The sequence below is a fragment of the Phyllobates terribilis genome, unplaced genomic scaffold (genome assembly GCF_046119375.1).
Source record: "Phyllobates terribilis strain yellow unplaced genomic scaffold, ASM4611937v1 Scaffold_4__5_contigs__length_816908805, whole genome shotgun sequence".
Lineage (NCBI taxonomy): Eukaryota > Metazoa > Chordata > Amphibia > Anura > Dendrobatidae > Phyllobates > Phyllobates terribilis.
Window position 1 is genome coordinate 628,569,868 of NW_027362764.1, and position 20,623 is coordinate 628,590,490.

The 20,623-nt window shown below is 41.3% G+C and overlaps 1 protein-coding gene across 1 annotated transcript in view; it reads right to left on the reverse strand.

Annotated features, from left to right (window-relative positions):
• Positions 1 to 20,623, reverse strand: part of CA8 (carbonic anhydrase 8) — a 290,402-nt gene that overhangs the window by 106,874 nt on the left and 162,905 nt on the right. The window contains exons 4-7 of the mRNA XM_073679336.1: positions 8,374 to 8,469; positions 7,349 to 7,411; positions 3,854 to 3,902; positions 3,499 to 3,611 (exon numbers count right to left, since the gene is read on the reverse strand). Of these exons, the coding sequence (XP_073535437.1) occupies positions 3,499 to 3,611; positions 3,854 to 3,902; positions 7,349 to 7,411; positions 8,374 to 8,469 (321 nt within the window). The remainder of the gene's footprint in view (positions 1 to 3,498; positions 3,612 to 3,853; positions 3,903 to 7,348; positions 7,412 to 8,373; positions 8,470 to 20,623) is intronic.

Below are 20,623 nucleotides of genomic sequence, written 5' to 3' on the forward strand. Positions count from 1 at the left end.
AGCAGGTGAAGAATTGGTTTTATTTATTTTTTATGCCGTTCCTTATGCGGTATAAGTGATTAGACAACTTTATTCTTCGGGTCAGTGCGATTACAGCGATACCAGATTCATATCGGGTTTTTATGATTGACAGCTGTCACACTAAAAGACGCTTTTTTTGCAAAATCTAGTTTTTGCATCGCCATATTTTGAGAGCTATAATTTTTCCATATTTTGGCCGACAGAGTTATGTAAGGGCTTGTTTTTTGCGGGACGAGTTGACGTTTTTATTGGTACCATTTTTGGGGACGTGAGATTTTTTGATCGCTTTCTATTTCGTTTTTTGGGAGGTAAAATGAACAAAAACCAGCAATTCAGGATTTGTTTTTTGAGGGGTTTTTTTATGCCGTTCTGCATGTGGTAAAAGTGATAAGGCAGCTTTATTTTTCGGGTCATTACGTTTACAGCGATACTACACTTATATAGTTTTTTTATGTTTTGGCGCTTTTACACAATAAAACTATTTTATAGAAAAATATTTTTTTTGCATCGCTTTTATTCTGAGAGCTATAACTTTTTTAGTTTTCGGCTGATGAAGCTGTATGGTGGCTTCTTTTTTGCCGGACAAGATGATGTTTTCAGCGGTACCATTTTAATTTCCATTTGTCTTTTTTATCGCATTTTATTCCACTTTTTGTTTTTTGATATGATGAAAAAGCATAGTTTTTTGCTCCGTTTTTTATTTATTTTTTTACGGTATGCACAGAAAGGGTTAGTGTGACAGTTTTATAGATCGGGTTGTTTCGGATGCGGCAATACCAAATATGTGTACTTTTTTGTTTTTGAATACATATACGGATTTATTGGTTTAATATTTTTTTTATTTTTTTTTTGTGATTTTTTTTAACAGTTTGAAAACATTTTTAGACTTTTTACATATTTACTTAGTCCCTGTATGGGACATCAATTTTTAGTTTTCTAATCACTATTCTCATACAATGAGACATGTATTGCATTGCATGAGAGCTCAGCTGACAGTTTTTAATGTCATGCTTGCTGAGCCTAGCAGGACACCGTGCATGACAGACCCGGAGGTGGTCGTGTGACCTCCGGCTGCCATGACAACGCCAGGTCTTATCAGGCATCACGGGGGTCATCGGAAAGGTGAGTGAACGACCTCCTCTCCTCTCACTATCTTCTAAATGCCGCGATCGCTATGGATCGAAGCATCTATAAGATAGCAAAGGGTTAACATCATTGGGACATGATCTAATCAGGTCCTGATGATGTCCCCTGTCAGAGCTACTGCTCTGCACCGCACCTGCAGCGCTTGCAGGACCCTGGGGGTCCTGAGCACTGCGGAACCATCAACCGTTTATACAACCCCTGGCAAAAATTATGGAATCATCGGGCTCGGAGGATGTTTATTCAGTTATTTAATGTTGTTTAAAAATAGCAGATCACAGACATGGCACAAAACTAAAGTCATTTCAAATGTCAACTTTAGGGCTTTAAGAAACACTAAAAGAAATCAAGATTAAAAATGTGGTACTCAGTAAGCGTAATTTTTTTCAGACCAAGCAAAGGGAAAAAATTATGGAATCACTCAATTCTGAGGAAAAAATTATGGAATCATGAAAAACAAACACACAAAGAACACTCGAATACATCACTAGTATTTTGTTACACCACCTCTGGCTTTAATAACAGCTTGCAGTCTCTGAGGCATGGACTTAATGAGTGACAAACAGTACTCTTCATCAATCTGGCTCCAACTTTCTCTGATTGCTGTTGCCAGATCAGCTTTGCAGGTTGGAGCCTTTATCGTGGACCATTTTCTTCAACTTCCACCAATGATTTTCAATTGGATTGAGATCCCGACTATTTGCAGGCGATGACATTGACCTTATGTGTCTTCTTTCAAGGAATGTTTTCACAGTTTTTGCTCTATGGCAGGATGCATTATCATCTTGAAAAATGATGTCATCATCCCCAAACATCCTTTCAATTGAAGGGATAAGAAAACTGTCCAAAATATCAATGTAAACTTGGACATTTATTGAAGATGTAATGACAGCCCCAGTGCCTTTACCTGACATGCAGCTCCATATCATCAATGACTGTGGAAATTTGCATGTTCTCTTCATGCAGTCATCATTATAAATCTCATTGGAACGGCACCAAACAAAAGTTCCAGCATCATCACCTTGCCCAATGCAGATTCGCGATTCATCACTGAATATGACTTTTATCCAGTCATCCACAGTTCACGATTGCTTTTCCTTAGCCCATTGTAACCTTGTTCTTTTCTGTTTAGGTGTTAATGATGGCTTATGTTGAGCTTTTCTGTATGTAAATTCCATTTCCTTTAGGCGGTTTCTTACAGTTCGGTCACAGACATTGACTCCAGTTTCCTCCCATTCGTTCCTCATTTGTTTTGTTGAGCATTTCCTGTTTTGGAGACATATTGCTTTAAGTTTCTGGTCTAGATGCTTTGATATCCTCCTTGGTCTACCAGCATGTTTGCCTTTAACAACCTTCCCATGTTGTTTGTATTTGGTTTGTATTTTGCAACATTGCATGATGATTTACCTTCTTTTAAGAGTTTGATAATCCTCTCCTTTGTTTCAATTGACATCTCTCATATTGGAGCCATAATTCATGTCAGTCCACTTGGTGCAACAGCTCTCCAAGGAGTGATCACTCTAATTTGATGCAGGTGTTAGTTTTGGAAATGAAAATTTACAGGGTGATTCCATAATTATTTCCTCAGAATTGAGTGATTCCATAATTTTTTCCCTCTGCTTGGCCTGAAAAAAATTACCCTTACTGAGTACCACATTTTTAATCTTGATTTCTTTTAGTGTTTCTTAAAGCCCTAAAGTTGCCATTTGAAATGACTTTAGTTCTGTGCCATGTCTGTGATCTGCTTTTTTCAACAACATTAAACAACTGAATGAACATCCTCCGAGCCAGGTGATTCCATAATTTTTTCCAGGAGTTGTAAACGTCGGCGCTGCACAGAGCCCAGGCAGCGCCGACATTTATATACAGTGGGCGGTCGGGAAGCAGTTAAATCAGGGACAACAAATGCTGAACACTGAGCCACCCTCTTCACAAATTTGTTTTAAAGTTCTAATAGTGTAACACATATAAAAAATAGGGAACATGTCACAATGGTAATCCCTAAATGCCAGTGGCAAACACATATAGCAGAGGGGAGTGGCCAACAGTGAAAAGCTGAGTTAATCCAGATAGGAAGGCTCCAGGAGCTTCAACTGAACAGATTAACCCTGCTTGTAAGGAAAAAGCATGCACAGTTTAATAAGATGGTGAAGAACTTCTAACCAGTGCAGGAGTTCATGAAACCAGACACAGCAACCTTCTGGCCCCTCTCTGTCATGCTATCCCCATGGCAGGACATTTTAAAAATCTCTCAATTTAAACAAGTATCTTTTAATTTGAATATTATGTAATTATATAGCCATATTTTACAATGTAAAAATGTAAAATACTCACTTGACTCTGAGACACTGTCAAAGGATATCGAAATAATATCCATGTAACACCTTCACTGCATGGTGGCATAGTGAGAGAGCCTTCATATACCCAGTAATCTCGGAGAAGGGGATCTGGTTTAAAATAAAATGTCATAAAAACTAAAGACCAAGAGTATAATGATAATACATTTGAGACTTTTTGTGAAGCTACTTTCTAACTATTATATGGCAAAATATCTCAATAATATTATGTTCTAAGTACAACCTCTATTTCAAAAAATTTGGGATGCTGTGTAAAGTGTAATGTAATTATGAGAGTTTGTATTTAACTGAGAACTATTGAAATATCAAAACAGTTAACAATACTTGCTTACCTGGTAGTAATGTGTTAGGATTAAAACATGGTATTGTTTTAGATTTTCCCTGTAAATAAAATGAAACAATGTTTAGAAAAAAAATCACAATATCCATATAATTCGAAGGCCTTGTATCGAAGGACATTCTTCTTCATAATCTAATTAAACTATTTGTAGTCTTCTTTATCTATTTAGCTAGCCAGATGGCAAGGACAAACTATTCAGCTGCTATTACAAGGATACAATATGAAAACATGTAAAATTTTATTTTGTGTCAGATTTATTGTACATTTCTGGTGTGTAAAAGAATCTTAGAAGGAAAATTTAACACAAGTGTTTAATAATAATTTTATTTATATAGCGCCAACGTATTCTGCAGTACTTTATAAATAAGTGGGGTTTAATAGTAATTGATTCAAAACAAAACATAAAAAAGATGAAAAATAAGTGTTTATCTCTTTGGTTTGCAAATAGATATCACGCTCTGTACTTAATAGACTGAATTTACAACAATGAGCATTGCTGGGTTCATACTGTATGCAATGGCATAAGTAGAGTCTCATGGGCCCCAGTGCAAGATTTAGACCGGCCTCCAATCTTGAATAAATTTTCTATATTTATATATTGTAAGATGGCCGCCGGACAGGTCCTTGAGGGGAGATATGTATCACCGAGGTTGGTAGCTTTGGTGATGTAAGCCCGGGAAGGCATGCTCCAGCATGTATAGTGCTGAGAAGATTAATAGGGCGTACCAGGACCGGGTTTTACGAGCAGTCATAAGAGATGGGAGGGAATGGCTGCTCACATATCCCCAACCCCAGGGGGCATGGTGTTGGTTAATAAAATGGAGACCAAGTGTCTCATTCAGTGTCTGTGGCTGGAGGTGTGGAGACCTCCAGCATGTTTGTACTAAAGGACACTGACTGTGAGCAGGCAAGCCCGCAGTATTGTATGGATTGTTTGCTTTCTGTTTTTGTTACTCTGTGGCGGATAAGGCTGTGTTTTGTTTACTTCTAAAGTGCGGTTTATGAAGTTACAATAAACCCGCCTTGGACATTTTAAAGAAACTGCTTCCTGTGCCTATCTCAAAAGCAGCCGAGTGAGTAAAACCCTAGAATATTTATATATATATATATATATATATATATATATATATATATAAATGCTTCATCCAGCCTGGTATATATGCCCCTCATCCTGGTCCCATGCTGGTATATATATCACCCATTCTGCTATATGTCCCTTATCCTGGGCCCCATCCTGGTATATATCCCTTATCTTGGTATATATTCCCTGTTCTGCTTCTGTTCTTTTAATGTATAGATGAAAATAAACCATTATATTCACCAAGGGCATACATAGAAGTCATAGAGCTCCATAGAAAAAGTAGAATGCACCCCCCATAGTCCTTCATGTACTATAATGCACCCCATAGTCCTCCATATAATATACTGCACAGCTCATTGTCATCCATGTAGTACAATGTACAGCCCATAGTCATCCATAAAGTATAATGCTCCCCATAGTAATCCATAAAGTATAATGCACCCCATAGTCACCTATAAAGTATAATGCACCCCATATTCATCCATAAAATGTAATGCACCCCCATTGTCATCTATAAAGTATAATGCACCCCCATAGTCATTCATAAAGTATAATGCACCCCCATAGTCATTCATAAAGTATAATGCACCCCCATAGTCATCTATAAAGTTTAATGAATCCACATAGTCATCCATTAAGTATAATGCACCCCATAGTCATCCATAAATTATAATGCAGCCTATAGTCATCCATGCGGTAGTACGACCACTGATTTTTTTTAAATAAATAAATAATCGCTTTCCCTCCACTCCTCTGTCACACACGTCCTCTTGTGAAGCCGGCAGCTGACTTCGACATGCGACGGGAGCGTATAAGGCCATGCGCCCCATCACATGTATGCCGACATCAGATGCTGGCCTCTGATTGACCAGCATAGTGCATTGTGGCTCGCAAACCCTGTGCGCTGCATTACACTTCAACTGGATGTGTGTCCAAGGACTGATGAAGCAGTTGTGATTAAATATTTATTATTAATGTATATTTTTTAAAATGAATTCTTACAATAACATTTGATGTTTTATTAAAATATTGGTTGTATCTTGTTCCTGGTACAATTTTCTTTTTTTTGGCTATTTATTAAAAAATGGTCAAAATTATTCACTTTTAGTCAATTGTGATCAGCCAGACAGTTCTTTACAGAATACTAACTAAAACTGATGGCATCGCTGTCAGAGGTAACATTTTGGTGCTATTACTGATATGAGTAATGTGCATGTTTTCCATAACACCTTCTGTTTTCTCCCACTAATATGTTTGACAGAGGCAAAGGAAGTCACTTGTGGCCTGTGTTTGGTAGTACTACTTCATGGATGATTGGTGCTACTGATGGTGGTGCTACAATTTATCCATGGTATGTTTTTTTTTCTTTTACACACTCCTGTCCATTGCTATTTTCTCTTTTACCAAACGTTTCTTGCAACACTATAATTAACTTTTGACAATCTTTTCAACTCCATTAATTGAACCCATGTAAAAAAGGGTGTAACAAGAAATGCTAGATAGGTGGCAACAGGCCATAGTACAGGTGTGGCGTATTTGGGTGTCAAATTTGACTAGTAAAACAGGGGTGCCCAAACAGACATGAACAATTAAATAACCACATTTTTTAAACATTTTATTTTCTATTTTTTAACAAAATGAAACACCTTTCCCAAAAATTATGTGATAACAAATGCTGGCTAGCTATACGTTTAAAAAAGCCAGCACAACAACAGGTGTATTAGTGTGGCATGTACAGATGTAATATTTGATTAGTCAAACATGTGTATAAAAATTATTTGCGACACGTACACTTTGTGAGGTAGACAGTAAAAGTAAATGTCTCCATAATGGGAAATTTACTTTTGTATCTTTAAAAAACAATTATTCCCCTCATCACAAAAAGGATTGCGCAAGAAATGGAAAAACCCAGAACAGTTACTTGTGTTTGTCTCTGAATGATAAACTAAAAATTGTACTGCCTTGCTGTTGCTTTCATCTGTAGCTAATGCAATTTTCTGCAAAAAATGGTGATTGGCATTTTTGGCCAACTCATAAAGATTAAATCCCAAATTGGTTGAATTTGCAGGACCTGTACATTTCATATATTTCAACTCCAATTCCATTTGTATCAAACTGATTCGCTTATCTGTAACACTGATCAGTCACTGGCCTCTCCATATGTTACCCATCGATATTAAAATATGGGGGATTTTTTTTTCTGTGGTTGAGGATAGATGAGGGAACCATGTGTGATATGTAGTCTCTCTGTCGAAAAGATTAAATAAACATTCTCAAGACAAGGTTAACTATGTTTTCAAAGGAAACAATAGTATAATGTTGGCACATATGATAAATATATGTTAAATAGTATCTCTTATGTATTGTTTGCATGAGACGTGTTAAGGTTGTCAAACAAAGACTTACTTTGTACTGGATATCCTCAAGAATGTCTGTTATGGCTTTTAGACCTATGTGCTCTTTTCCTATCTAAAACACAAAGACACAAAAGAGAACTAATGAATAAAACAGCTGTTATACAACATATAGCAGAAGTGTATCTAATCTGACCTTCTCTCTACAGTTCTTTTTTATATTTAAGTATGCCAAATACAGGTAACATTATACAATAGTATCACTATTTTCTCTGTTAGAGGACTAAGCTACACTGTCATTTTTTTCATAATGGCGACAGTCTAACATTTCTATTTTGCAACATTATTTTAATGTTTTTTCCAATTCTTTTATTTTTTCTGGTTTAATGTAAAAGTTTTGCTCTGTTCTAAGCCAATCATATGTCACCCTGATACTTCTCTCCGCATTACCCTGAAGACAAGTTTATGAACATTTACAGAGAAACCATAGATTTATTTTTGAGGAAATGAAGGTACTCATTTTCTTTTATATATATTACAAAGTTTATTGTGTTTACATATACTATTGATTTATGCAAATATATATATATATATATATATATATATATATAATATAAGCGGGGATGCTTGTTTCTGTCTGAAGCCTCGATAGACTGCACATGGGGTAAGCAACATAGCTAATCAGAAGAATTCTACAAAATTTCTAATTGGAGGTATTTGCTAATATTATTATTATTACATCTACTACATGTTGGGATAGGATATTGGAAATGGGAATACCCCTTTAACGTCAACGTATAGTCAGTGTATTTCATAGTTTGTGTACACGGTCTGCCAGTAGGCCTCCTGATCCAAACTTACAGACATATGTGTTTATGAGGCTCTTAGTTGGGTCAGGAGACCCACGATCAGTTCAGGCATTGTGATCCATATACGCACCGTGAAATACACCTGCGTGAACCCAGGCTATGGCCTCAGCAACAAGCATTATATTAGAATATGTAAAAGGACAAAAAAAGCCAACATTATAATAGTTAAAAAGACAAAACAATGATTAAAAAGCAAAAACTAAATTACCTGCACAAATAAGGAAATTATCGTGATCCCATGTACTTGCCCTAAGGCTTCCTCTATATTTCTGTATAAAGTAGAATTCCAATGGATAAGGTGGAGCTGAGAATACATTAAAAAATGTTAGTGCACCTCATTGCAATTATGTTGTAACCATTTTTTTTTACAAAACTGCCTTGGTGTTTGTGTAAATGTGTGCTTAATAGGGATAGAAAAAAAGGTCCTGTTTTTTTTCAAGATACAGTTCCGCTCTTGTCCTTCACTTTTAGGGCAACCAATTTAAAACTCCACCAAATATTAGAAAATTGAATTTAAGTAATGCACATACAAAGTAGTGTTCATTGTCAAAGTTAAGGGAAGAAAATTCTGTTATTGTAAGCTTAAGTCCTCCTCCAAATATGTTTTGCAAAGACCCTAAGTGAAAAAAAGTGTGCAAAAGGCTAAGTGCCCATGATGCAGAAATGCTGCAGATTTTTTCTGCATCTCCCTGGAAGGAAAAAGGCATGCAGATTTTATATGCGTTTTTCCCGCCAGGTAGAAGCGCTTGTAAAGCGTTTTTGCATGCATTTCTGCATGCGGGTTATCAAGCGCTTTTCCAAGCGATTTTACCATCACTTGGAAAAGTGATTGACAGCTTGGTCACACTATATAAATCCATGCAACCGGCATGGATTTATATAGTGTGACCAAGTTAATAGTTAAAAAAAAAAGAATAAAAATGGTAAAAAATGTAAAAAAAAACATTATACTCACCTTCCGATGGCCCCCGGTCTTCTCTCCGGTGCGTCCGGTCTCTTGTACGGCTCGCGGTGGAGTAAAAGGACCTTCCATAACGTCATTTAGTCATGTGACAGGTCACGCAACCGCCGACATCAGCGGTCACGTGACCTGTCACATGACTAAATGACGTCATGGAAGGTCCTTTTACACCATCGCAAGCCGCATCGTACAGGAGACCAGGGGACATTGGAAGGTGAGTATAATGTATATTTTTAATTTTAAATTCTTTTTTTACAGGTACTATGGTACCCGGGTCTGAAGGAAAGTCTCCTGTTCTCCAGATCCAGGTACCATCCGCACATTGAATCGCTTAATATTCACATGGGCACATGTAGTCACACGGATATTAAGCGATTCAATGCAAGTCAATGGCGGAAATTACGCTGCGTGTCCGCAAAATTAATGGACATGCTGCGTATTTTTCCGCAATGATAATCCACAGCGGAAATTTCCGCAGCATGTGCACAGCACATGCGGATTATCATTGGGGACCATGGGGCACGTATTACCAAGCGTTTTTTAAGCGTTTTTACTGTGGAAATTCCGTGGCAAAAACTCTTGAAAAATGCATAGTGGGCACGCAGCCAAAGTATGCAAAATAGGTTCAACTGTTACAAACTATGGAAATGTATCTACCCCGCCAGACTCCAAAAGGTATATATTTGAAATTAATTTTGTTGCAATTTAAAAATTAAGTATTCGCACATGGCAGAATTCGCCTCATTCTATAAAGGAAAAAAATCCTGAAAAGGCATGGCAGTACTAGGATTTACTTTTTTGATTTATATTGCAGTACATTCTGGAGCATAAGTAATATTATAATGTCCTACACTACTGCCTATATTCTTGAGAATCTTGCCAAAAATCAGACACATCAGTAAGTTTGAATCAGCTTCAGAATGCATGATAGGGGTGTGGCCTAATATGCAATACAATATCCCCCAAAAAACGATAAAAATTTTGGTCAACAGATGCATAAAAATTTATGAACCAGCAAGAGCCAATGTGATAAACTTGCTGTATTTTAAAACTGTTTAATATTTAGACTGTGTCATCTAATCATTTTCTCACAGCAATGCCCCATTTACCACAAACTCCATCCTTTGTTTGGATGAACCACAGATAGTGTCTAAAACAAGGCAATATCTGCCGCATTTAGCTAAGTAAATCTTCCCAAGCTTTTCCACTAGCTTATTCAATCTGTTACCCCCTGACCACAAAAAAAGTTTATATGATAAAGGATAAGTGTAAAGTTTTCCCAAAATTTGAATTTGTATTTTGGCCTAAACTTGTCCAGAAAATTTGATTTGCATCTAATTTATTCAGTATAAATCGAATGTGCTTTATTATGCACTAGGGTCTCCCCAAGTCCCACAGCATAATAAAAGTAGAATAAAAACATAAAAATACCACCTCCCTCACCTTCTATGGGCAGCTCCTTACTCTATCTTCCCAATTAAAGTTCAGTCTTCAGTCACAGCAGGTCTTCAGTATTCTTCATAAATCCCAACTGGTCTTTGACAGATCCTATGAAGAAGACCAAATACCTGCTAGGATTGAAGACTGGACCCAAACCGTGAACCTTTTTAAATGCAGAAAAATGTCCGTCCTATTGAGTTTGATTTGTGAGAAGTGAATCGCAAAAGATTCAAATTAGTGCAAATCTAAATTTTTGATGAAATTCAAGATAAGTTTGATTTTTCTTGAATTAATGTTCTCACCCCAATTATGATAAATTATGTTAAAGTGAGATTATACTGTACATTTTGTACAATATATTATTCTTAAAGGGAACCTGTCACCAGGTTTTCTCCATATAAAGTACGGCCAGACCTGGACCTGTAAGCCCTCTGTTACAGCATACTAGAATGCTGTCTATATGTCCCCAATCTGGTCTGCAAGGCACAAAAATAGTTGTTATTATATTTACAGATGGCACGGTATGGTCTGATGGGCATCTCTGGTCTTGATCTGGCACCTGCTCTCTTCTGAGGATCGCCAACATCCTTCTTTGCTTCATGTGGATGACACATTCCTACATCATCCACACAGTGTTCTCCATCACATTACTGCACAGGTGCACGTCTCTCAAAGTATTGTAGTGTGTATGCGCCGACTTTACCTACAGGTTATTGGCGCTCTGTGGCCTTTCCCTGCGCATGCACATTACAATACATTACAGGGTGTGACTCCCATACGCTACCTGTTCTTCACCTGATTGGGAGACCTGTGTGAAAATCTCTCTCAGCTGTCTCCTAATTAGGCTTATTAAACTGCCTGGTTGGAATTTAATATTCTTCTTTCTTTGCACTCTAGCAACCCAGTCTTTTTTCCAATTTTTCACACACCAAGTTAAGTGAAACTGAAATTATTACACTCTGTGACAAAGTCTGCCCCTTAGTAGCAGCAATGCTATAATGTATAAATATATGTGTGGTAATTCAAAACTGTGCAAAAGGCAAGGAAATGAGGAGGAAAGGTGATTTATGCATCAAAAGAAAGTATTCTTTACAGTTAGAGTAGTCAAGCTATGGAACTGTCACAAGTAATTTGGGGATTCATGGCTGCTCTGGGTAGGCTGTAATTTAAATGTAGGTTTTTATTTCCTTTTTGTCCTGCAAAGGTTAATCTTAGTCTCTTGCTGCAGCCTTTTGAGGATGGTCAGCTGATGTTGGTTGGTGCCATTCCCACCTCCCTTTAAATAGGCACATGATCCATCAGCTGACCGCCAGTTATAGTTCATTCTATGCAGACCTCTTTGAAGGAGCCAGTCTCTGGGAAACTGTGGTGTTCGTTGCAGTTGCAGCGATTAAGTTTACTGTTTCAAAGCTGAGTGTATTTTGTGTTGTTATCTTCGGATTGTTTGTCTTACCTTCCTCATGTTGTCCTATTGTAGTGGTGAGACTAGTGTCTCACTGGCCTGCGCACTAGCCAGGTTAAGTCCAGGGCCAGCTAGGGCTTAGGCACGTGATCGCGCATGGGGTAGAAGGACCCGTCTAGGGACGATATTGAAGTTTAGGGACAGACACAGGTTGGTGTCAGGAGGTGTCCCTTTCCTCGTTCCCTACCGCTAGGGCCCTCCTTCCCCCTATATTATCCCATTGTATCCGTGGTTTGTGCCGTCCACCGGATATATCCTTGTCATTCCGTGACAGGAACACCTTACTTCAAAAGAAAGTGATGAAAAATAATGTGACAGCTACTGTATCAAATATAGGCCAGATGCTGAGCTGCAGACCTAATGACACTGAGGGTTACAATAAATTAAGAATTAAATGATTCTTAATTTATGAAAGTAAAGTCTGTTGTCTAACAATTTCATTCAGATATGATACCATAATAACATACGTCACATGTATGACCGATGCTTATTGGCATCATGCCAGTACAACTAGTGCAGCTGTCAGGGACCTGGATGCAATTTATTCTAAAAAAGGTCGGCTCTTTTTAATTTATGGCATTGAACAATCGATGCAATGAGGCCTTTCACTTGTATAGTTTTACTAAAAGATTTAGGCCAGAAAAATTCACAGAGCCCTTTTTACTTGACAGCTGATACATTTTACCTGAACCGCATGCAGAATGTATCAAACAGTGACTCTATGGGTATGTGCACACGATGCAGAAATGCTCAGGATTTTTTCCTGAGCGTTTCTGCATCTCTCTGGCAGGAAAAAACGCATGCGGATTGTACATGCGGTTTCCTGCCAGGGACATGCGGAAATGAAGCGGTCTTCACTTTCATTTCCGCATGCGGGTTGACAAGCGCTTCCCAAGCGATTTTAGCATCACTTGGAAAGTGCTTGTCAACTTCACACTATATAAATCCATGCAGCCGGCATGGATTTATATAGTGTGTGATGTCAAAAAATAAAAAATAAATCTATACTTTACCCTCTGATGGCCCCCGGTGTCCTGCTTCATCGGTCCCGGCTGCCGGCAGTGAAGACTTTAGGACCTTCCGACGTCAGCGTCACGTGACCCGTCACATGACTCTGACGTCAGCGAAGGTCCTTCTTCATTCAAACGCGAAGTGCCCGGGAAGCCGGCAGGACGCAGCGCGGGCCGTCAGAAGGTGAGAATATATATATTTTTTATTTTATTCTTTTGGTACCTGGGTCTGGATGACAGTCCTCTCATCCACACCCGGGTACCATCCGCACATTAGACCGCATGAAAAGCGCATCAACATATACAGTGATGCGGATTCCCTGCGGTCTAATGCAAGTCAATGGCGGCAAAAGAGCAGCGTTTCCGCAAAATTAATTGACATGCTGCGGATTTTTGACCGCAGCGTTTACGCTGCGGAAAAATCCGCATCATGGGCACAGCACATGCGGATTTCCATTGGGGAACATTGCTGCCCTTCTACCATGCGTTTTTCATGCGTTTCCGCGGCGTTTACGCAACTGCAAAAACGCCGCGGAAACGCATGAAAAACGCATCGTGTGAACTCAGCCTATGGCTGTGTGCCCACGTAGCGTTTTTCAAGCGTTTTTGATGCGGAATTTCCGCAGCAGAAACGCTTGTAAAACGCTTGGTAACCCGCACCCCATGGTCCCCAATGTGATTCCGCAAGTTCTATGCACATGCTGCGGATTTTTCCGCAGCGTTTATGCTGCGTTTAAAAATCCGCAGCATGTCATTTAATTTTGCGTTTCCGCAAGCAGAATTGCCTTTGTCCAATGCATAAAAAACGCAAGGCAATTCCGCATGTGGAAAACGCGTGATAAACGCGCGAAAAATGCGCGATAAACGCGTGCGGAATTCCGCATGCGTTTTTCCGGGAGAGGACTTTCAGAAATGAAGCAGAAATTTTCTGCTTCATAAATGCAACGTGGGCACATAGCCTATCACTTCAGTTAGATAAGTTTTACTTTGAAACACTGCAGTGTTTCAGAGAAGACATACATTTAATAGCCAGATGACGATCATGCTTGCTTGGCTGACTAGTCCAAGAAGTGGCTTCTCCACACTGCACTCCTCTTGATTGACATGTCTATTCCTATGTGTGGGAATAGGGAGAGACCAGTCACTCTGTAAGCAGAATGCCGGAATGAAACCCACAGAAGGCATGAGGCAGAAACGGTCAATTAATGATTTAATTCTCTCAAACACAGAGGCAATTTACAGTGGTTAAAAGACAATTAAGGATATCAAACAATGCAAGTCAACAATGAATCATAGAACAATACAATTATAATAACAGGGAAAGTTACTCAATATATTATACTAATGTTATCCTTATAAGGGCTGTAGGTAGAAATAGCACATTAGTTATTCCTGAATCCTGGCCCTAGTTTTCCCCCTAGGCTGCAAGTTCTTCTAACAAAGTCTGTCAAGGAGCATAGAGCCTCCCGAGCATCAACCGCCTCCCCAGGCCAAGCCCGATACTGTACATTATAGCTGGAAGCGACGGCCCTGCTCACTCGTGCCGTCCCTCTTTAATTGCAGACATGCTCCCTCGGTTGTCATCTCCTCGCGTATCTTCGGTGCTTGACTGTCGGCAGATGTCTCATAGGTCTGGGGTGGAAAGGACTGGGTCCCGACTCTCGAGGGACATCATCTGGCCTCTGAGAATTGACTGGCGTAGGGTGAAGATTCTGGTTTTGACAGCATAGTTCGGGACTTTGGATCTTGACCAGCATAGTCGGGTCTCTGGGTCTCACCATGCATCGTTTGGACCTTGTCTGGCAATGACCAGAACTTTGGTGGCATACGCTTTACACTGTGGCATGTCACACTGGCCTCAGAGCCGTCTCTGATCGATGTCTGCTCCACTCTTCTATTCTCCTTGTAAAAATAGAAATTCCAGCTCAGTTCATGTACTCATCAGTTCAGTACTCAGCTCATGGCTGAGTAAGACCCCTTAGGTGGTCGAAACGTGTTGGTATTCACACTAGCTGGTCGTGTTGCTGCCGTGTATTTTAACTATTTTGTGAATATACTTAATCTTCTTTTACTTTTGGACCTCCGTTGGAACTTCTATTTTTTCATTTGCTGTTCAGCCTGGTCCCGGGTCTTCCGAGCGGATCCCTGCAGCTGTGTCCTGGATACTACTTACTGGTGAGCTGATCTTGCATTCCCCCTCCTCCCTGCATATATCTTCTTTTCGGCTCCAATTCCCCATGTCATTTGGCGCGCAGGGCTTTTATATCCATGAACTCCAATTTGTTCCCCTTGATTTCATCCAGCCAGCAGATGGCAGTCTTTCCTCACTAATGTCACATAACGCCAGTGTTCTTCAGGCATACCATCACTTCCTCTTACAACTCAAGGGGAGTGGGGAAGGGAGGAGCCGTCGGTGACTGGACTCTTGGTCTAGTAATCTGAGTAGCATGGTCCCATGCCAGACTTCAGATTCATGTTGTTCTCCAAAATGCTGTAGTGTTTCAGAGTAAAATGTACTTTGTTGAAATGATAGAATTGATAACTGATTCATGTCACTTGTAATTTTGTATCAGCTGTCTGGTTACCTTCAGAGGGAACATGTCATGTCAAAAAATTCTACTAACCTGCAGAAATGGGGTTAAGCCCTTCATGACATTTGATGTCATGATCAGGAAGGGGTTCCCGCAAAATTATGTAAATTTATATTGTGGCGATCATACAGGCACGGAAGCTGTGCCGGCACGATTACTGCCAGGAAAACAGGTTAAGTTATAGCCAAACTCTGACTGTCACGTTCAGAAGCACTGCACACACCAATCCGGGCCATTTAACCCTCTAGATGCCGTGATCCATAGCGATTGAAGCATGTAGAAGGCTGGGAAAGGGAGGGGATCCCTCTCCCGTTTGATCTAAAAAATGCGATCTGTCAGTGCAGTGCTCGTGGATTGAAATGCATTATACAAGTCATCAGAATTAGTGATGAGCGAGCACTAAAATGCTCGGGTACTCGTTGCTCGGGTCAAGCAAATTGGAATACTCGGGTGCTCGACCGAAGCAACAAGCCCAATGTAAGTCTATGGGAAACTTGAGCATTTTTCAGGCGGCTCCCCCCGGTGGTCTGCAGAGGGCCTAAAAATTGCCCAAATCGATGAGAACAGTGCTCAAATTACATGGGGACAGCATGGGGAAGACCCCTGGAAGCATTTCTGACTCCCAGGTCACTGCTGTCAACAATGTTGTCAGAGGTATTACGCCACTTTTACGGACTCACAATAAAACATACCAAAACAAAACCAAAATGGATTTTCCTGGGAAATATGTTAAGGAACATCCTTTCCATGACTTGTACAATGTATATAAAGCAAAATAAATAACCAAAAACAAAAATACTCCTCCACACCTTGGGCTATGTTCACACGTAGCGTTTTTGATGCGTTTTTGCACTTTTGCATTGCTTTCAACAAAGACAAACGAATTCACTGGGAAATGTCACTTTAACATTTTACAACCTTATCTGGCCATGTGGTGTGTAACACATCATCAGAGACATGCATACAGTGCTGAAAAGACATGGGAACAGCATGGGGAAGACCTCAGGAAGCATTTCTGACTCACAGGTCACTGACTAAAAGCGTGCCCATCATAAGTGATCCTTGGCGCATGCGAAGATGCCTCCCACCATGAACCTGTCATTGCAGACTTGCAACAATCACCGTCTACGTCCTTGTCCTAGTGCAGCATTCATTTGTCCCTACCCCATTCCTTGGAATGCAAGCGCAAGTATGCAGCCAGCCACCCACCCACAGGCTGCAATACTATACTGCCAAAATTTTGACAGCTGCTTGCACTTGAAATGTGGCCTTTTAGGCTCGTGGAGGCGGAAGCTTTTCATAACCTCATGCCGGCGGCGGCCGGGTGTCCATACTCAGTCCCCAGCCGCCACTATTTCTCCCGGTATCGTCTCCGCCTTCCACAAGCACGGGTCCCACAACATTACCCGTGCCCTCCCCAGTGCACTTACTGGGAAGGACCGCCTAACCACAAACACGTGGACAGGTGAATGTGGCCAGGGACGGTACGGAGCCAGTCCACAACTTTGTTTGCTGAGAGTTGTATTTAGCTCGGTGAAAGGACTGGCATAGAGGGAAACCGTATCTACTCCGGCTGTCATTTCTCCATCACCAGGTTCCGCCCATTGTCACACACGACCATGCCTGGCTGTATGTTCAGCTGTGAGAGCCACAGATCAGGCTGCTGTGTTACAGCTTTCAACAACTCTGCAGCACTGGGCGGTTTGTCAATTAAGCATTAAGCATGTTATCTTCAGCACAGCCTGTTGCCACTAGGCCAAGGCAGTGCTGCAGTGCTGTCAGCTTGTGACTGATGTGGTCATTTTGGAGATGGAGGTGGAGGTGCATGAGCTGAACAATGTGATTACATTGTTGTTAAATTGGTGACGCTGTTTTTTATACTAAAGAAAGATCCTATTGTTTTGGGTTTTTTTACGTTATTTTTTAAGACAAATGCATTCACCGGGAAATGTCATTTTAACACTTTACAACCTTATCTGGCAATATGGTGTGTGACACATCATCAGACACATCCTGTTTTAGTTATGATGGAGGGACTCTGAAAGTCATAAAGCCTATTTTTATAGGGACATCAGACGGCCCTTACTATTCTTAAAAGGCCAGCAGTCAGCCCTCGCTATGGTTAGAGATCCATCAGCCGGCTATGCTTTGTTGTTCCCATTATTAACAAGTGGGTCTCCTATACTGTTATTGCGTATCCAGTGACTGCAAGGGCTGCCAAAAATTTTGACGCAACCCAATATCCTTTTGAAGAGACATAGAGGAGGGTCTCAGTAAAAAAAAATGTTCCCATTATAAAGGAGTGGGCCTCCTATAGTAGTAATGCCCATGCTGTGACTGCAAGGGCTGCCAAAATTTGGGAAAAACCCCACTAAGAATTTAAAGACACACAGAGCAGGGCCACAGTAACAAGTACGACATGTTCCCATAAGAAAGGAGAGAGTCTGCTATACAGTTATAGGGTATGCCGTGAGTCCAACGGCTGACCAATTTTAGGAAAAACCCCACTAAGAATTTAAAGACACATAGAGCAGGGCCACAGTAACAAGGTACGACATGTTCCCATTAGAAAGGAGAGGGTCTGCTATACAGTTATAGGGTATGCAGTGAGTCCAACAGCTAACCAATTTTAGGAAAAACCCCACTAAGAATTTAAAGACACTTAGAGCAGTGCCACAGTAACGACAAATTCCCATTAGAAAGAAGAGAGTCTCCCATAGTGTTGGCCTATGCAGTGAATGCAAGGGCTGCCAAAAATTTGGAGGCACTTCAATGCCCCTTGGAAGAGACGTGGAGGAGGGCCTCATAAAAAAATGTTCCCATTAGAAAGGAGCGGGCCTCCTATACTTGTAATGCCCATGCACTAAGTGTATGGGCTGACAAACATTTACCCCTGGGGGGTATACTGTACATGAACATACTGTATAAAAAAAATTTTTTACGGGCATCATTAACACCCTTTAAAAAAATGATGTGGGTGTTGCATCACGGACCACGGTCACCCTGGTGATATGGTGATGGAGGATGAGGAGAAGGAGGAAGACAAGAGCAAATAGCCAAAATTAGGAAGCGTATACCCATGTGTGGGTGTGAATAGGTGCATGGGAATACACCTCCCAAGAAAAGACACTGGATTTGAGTTTATGTTACGCTGCTATCATTCGGTGGTGTTGAGAAGTCTGGCCCAATCCAGCCCTTGTTCATTTTTAAAAGGGTTAGCCTGTCAGCATTTTCAGTTGACAGGCGGATGCGCTTATCAGTTATAATTCCACCAGCTGCACTAAAAACCCGCTTTGATAAAACGCTGGCGGCAGGGCAGGCCAGGACCTCCAAGGCATAGAGAGCCAGTTCATTCCACGTATGCAGCTTGGATACCCAATAATTATAAGGCACAGCGGAATCACGGAGGACGTTGGTACGGTCGGCAAGGTACTCCCTCAGCATCTTCCCAAACTTTGCATTCCTTGTGAGAGTACCCCACGCCTCACGGCCTGTGCGATGGGAGGGTCTGAGAAAACACTCCCAGAACTTTGACAGTGTTCCCCTGCCTCTGCTGAATTGAAGTTGTGTCTCTCTCGCCTTTACTCTTTGGTTGTCCAACGAAGTGTGACCTCTGCCGCCAGCGTTTTCAGATGGGAATTTTTTTAATAGTTCCGTAACAAGGGCCTTCTGGTACAGCCCCATTTTTGTAGACCTGTCCGCCTCAGGAATAAGAGATATAAAGTTCTCCTTGTAGAGTGGGTCTAGAAGTGTCCCCAACCAGTAATGACTGTCACCCAAAATTTTGAGAACGCGAAGGTCATGGGAAAGGCAGCGTAACATAAACTCAGCCATGCGTGCCTGACTACTAACAGGCAAGACTTCCGTGTCCTCACCAAGAGGATGACTGACCATGCTCTCCTCCTCCTCCTCCTACTCTCTGTCCTCTGGCCATCCAAGCTGAACAGATGGTATGACAGCTGTGCAGGTAGTACCGTCTATAGTGCATTAACTAGCTCCTGTCCTTCCTCCTCCTCCTCCTCTTCCTCATTGTCACCCAATCCACGTTGGGATGAGATGAGGCTTGGCTGTGTGTAATCACCCTGTATGGTTCCTTGCTCCATCTCATCATGCATCCTCTTTGATTGTGAGCAGAGAGCATTTCAGAAGACAGAGAAGCGGGATGGTGATGCTAATTATGGCGTCATTGCTGCTCACCATCTTTGTGGAGTCCTGGAGGATGGTACATATGTCTGACATCCATGTCCACTCCTGAGGTCTTATGTGTGGAGTCTGAACTTAATCCCGATGGCCTTGTTGATGCTGGTACTCAACAATTGCCCTCTTCTGCTCCCAAATCCTTTCCAACATTTGCAGTGTAGAGTTCCAACGTGTGGGGACATCACACACCAGTCTGTGAGACGGAAGCTGCAAACGCTGCTGAAACACGGCAAGGGCAGCTGAAGCTGTAGCTGATATTCTAAAATGGGCACACAGGCGGCATACTTAAACAAGCAGATCCGGCAGCTCCGGGTAGGATTTGAGAAACCGCTGAACCACGAGGTTAAGCACATGGGCCAGGCATGGTACGTGTGTGAGCTCGCCTCAGAGCCGCCACCAGGTTCCGGCCATTGTCACACATGATCATGCCTGGCTGTAGGTTCAGCGGTGTGAGCCACAGATCTGCCTGCTCTTTCAGAGCTGTCCACAATTCTTCAACATTGTGCGGTTTTTCACCTAAGCATATTAGCTTCCACACAGCCTGTTGCTTGGCCGAGGCAGTGCTTGTGACTGATGTGGTCATTTCAGAGATGGAGGCTGAAGAGGAGGAGGAGGCTGAGGAGGATGAGGTGCAGGAGCTGTAGACCGCGGGGGCAACCCTGATTGACCTAGGGCCCACAATCCTTGGCATCGGGAGGACGTGTTCCGTCCCAAGGTCCGACTGGGTCCCGGCTTTCACTATGTTAACCCACTGTGCCGTCAGCGAGATGTACCGTCCCTGCCCACAAGCACTT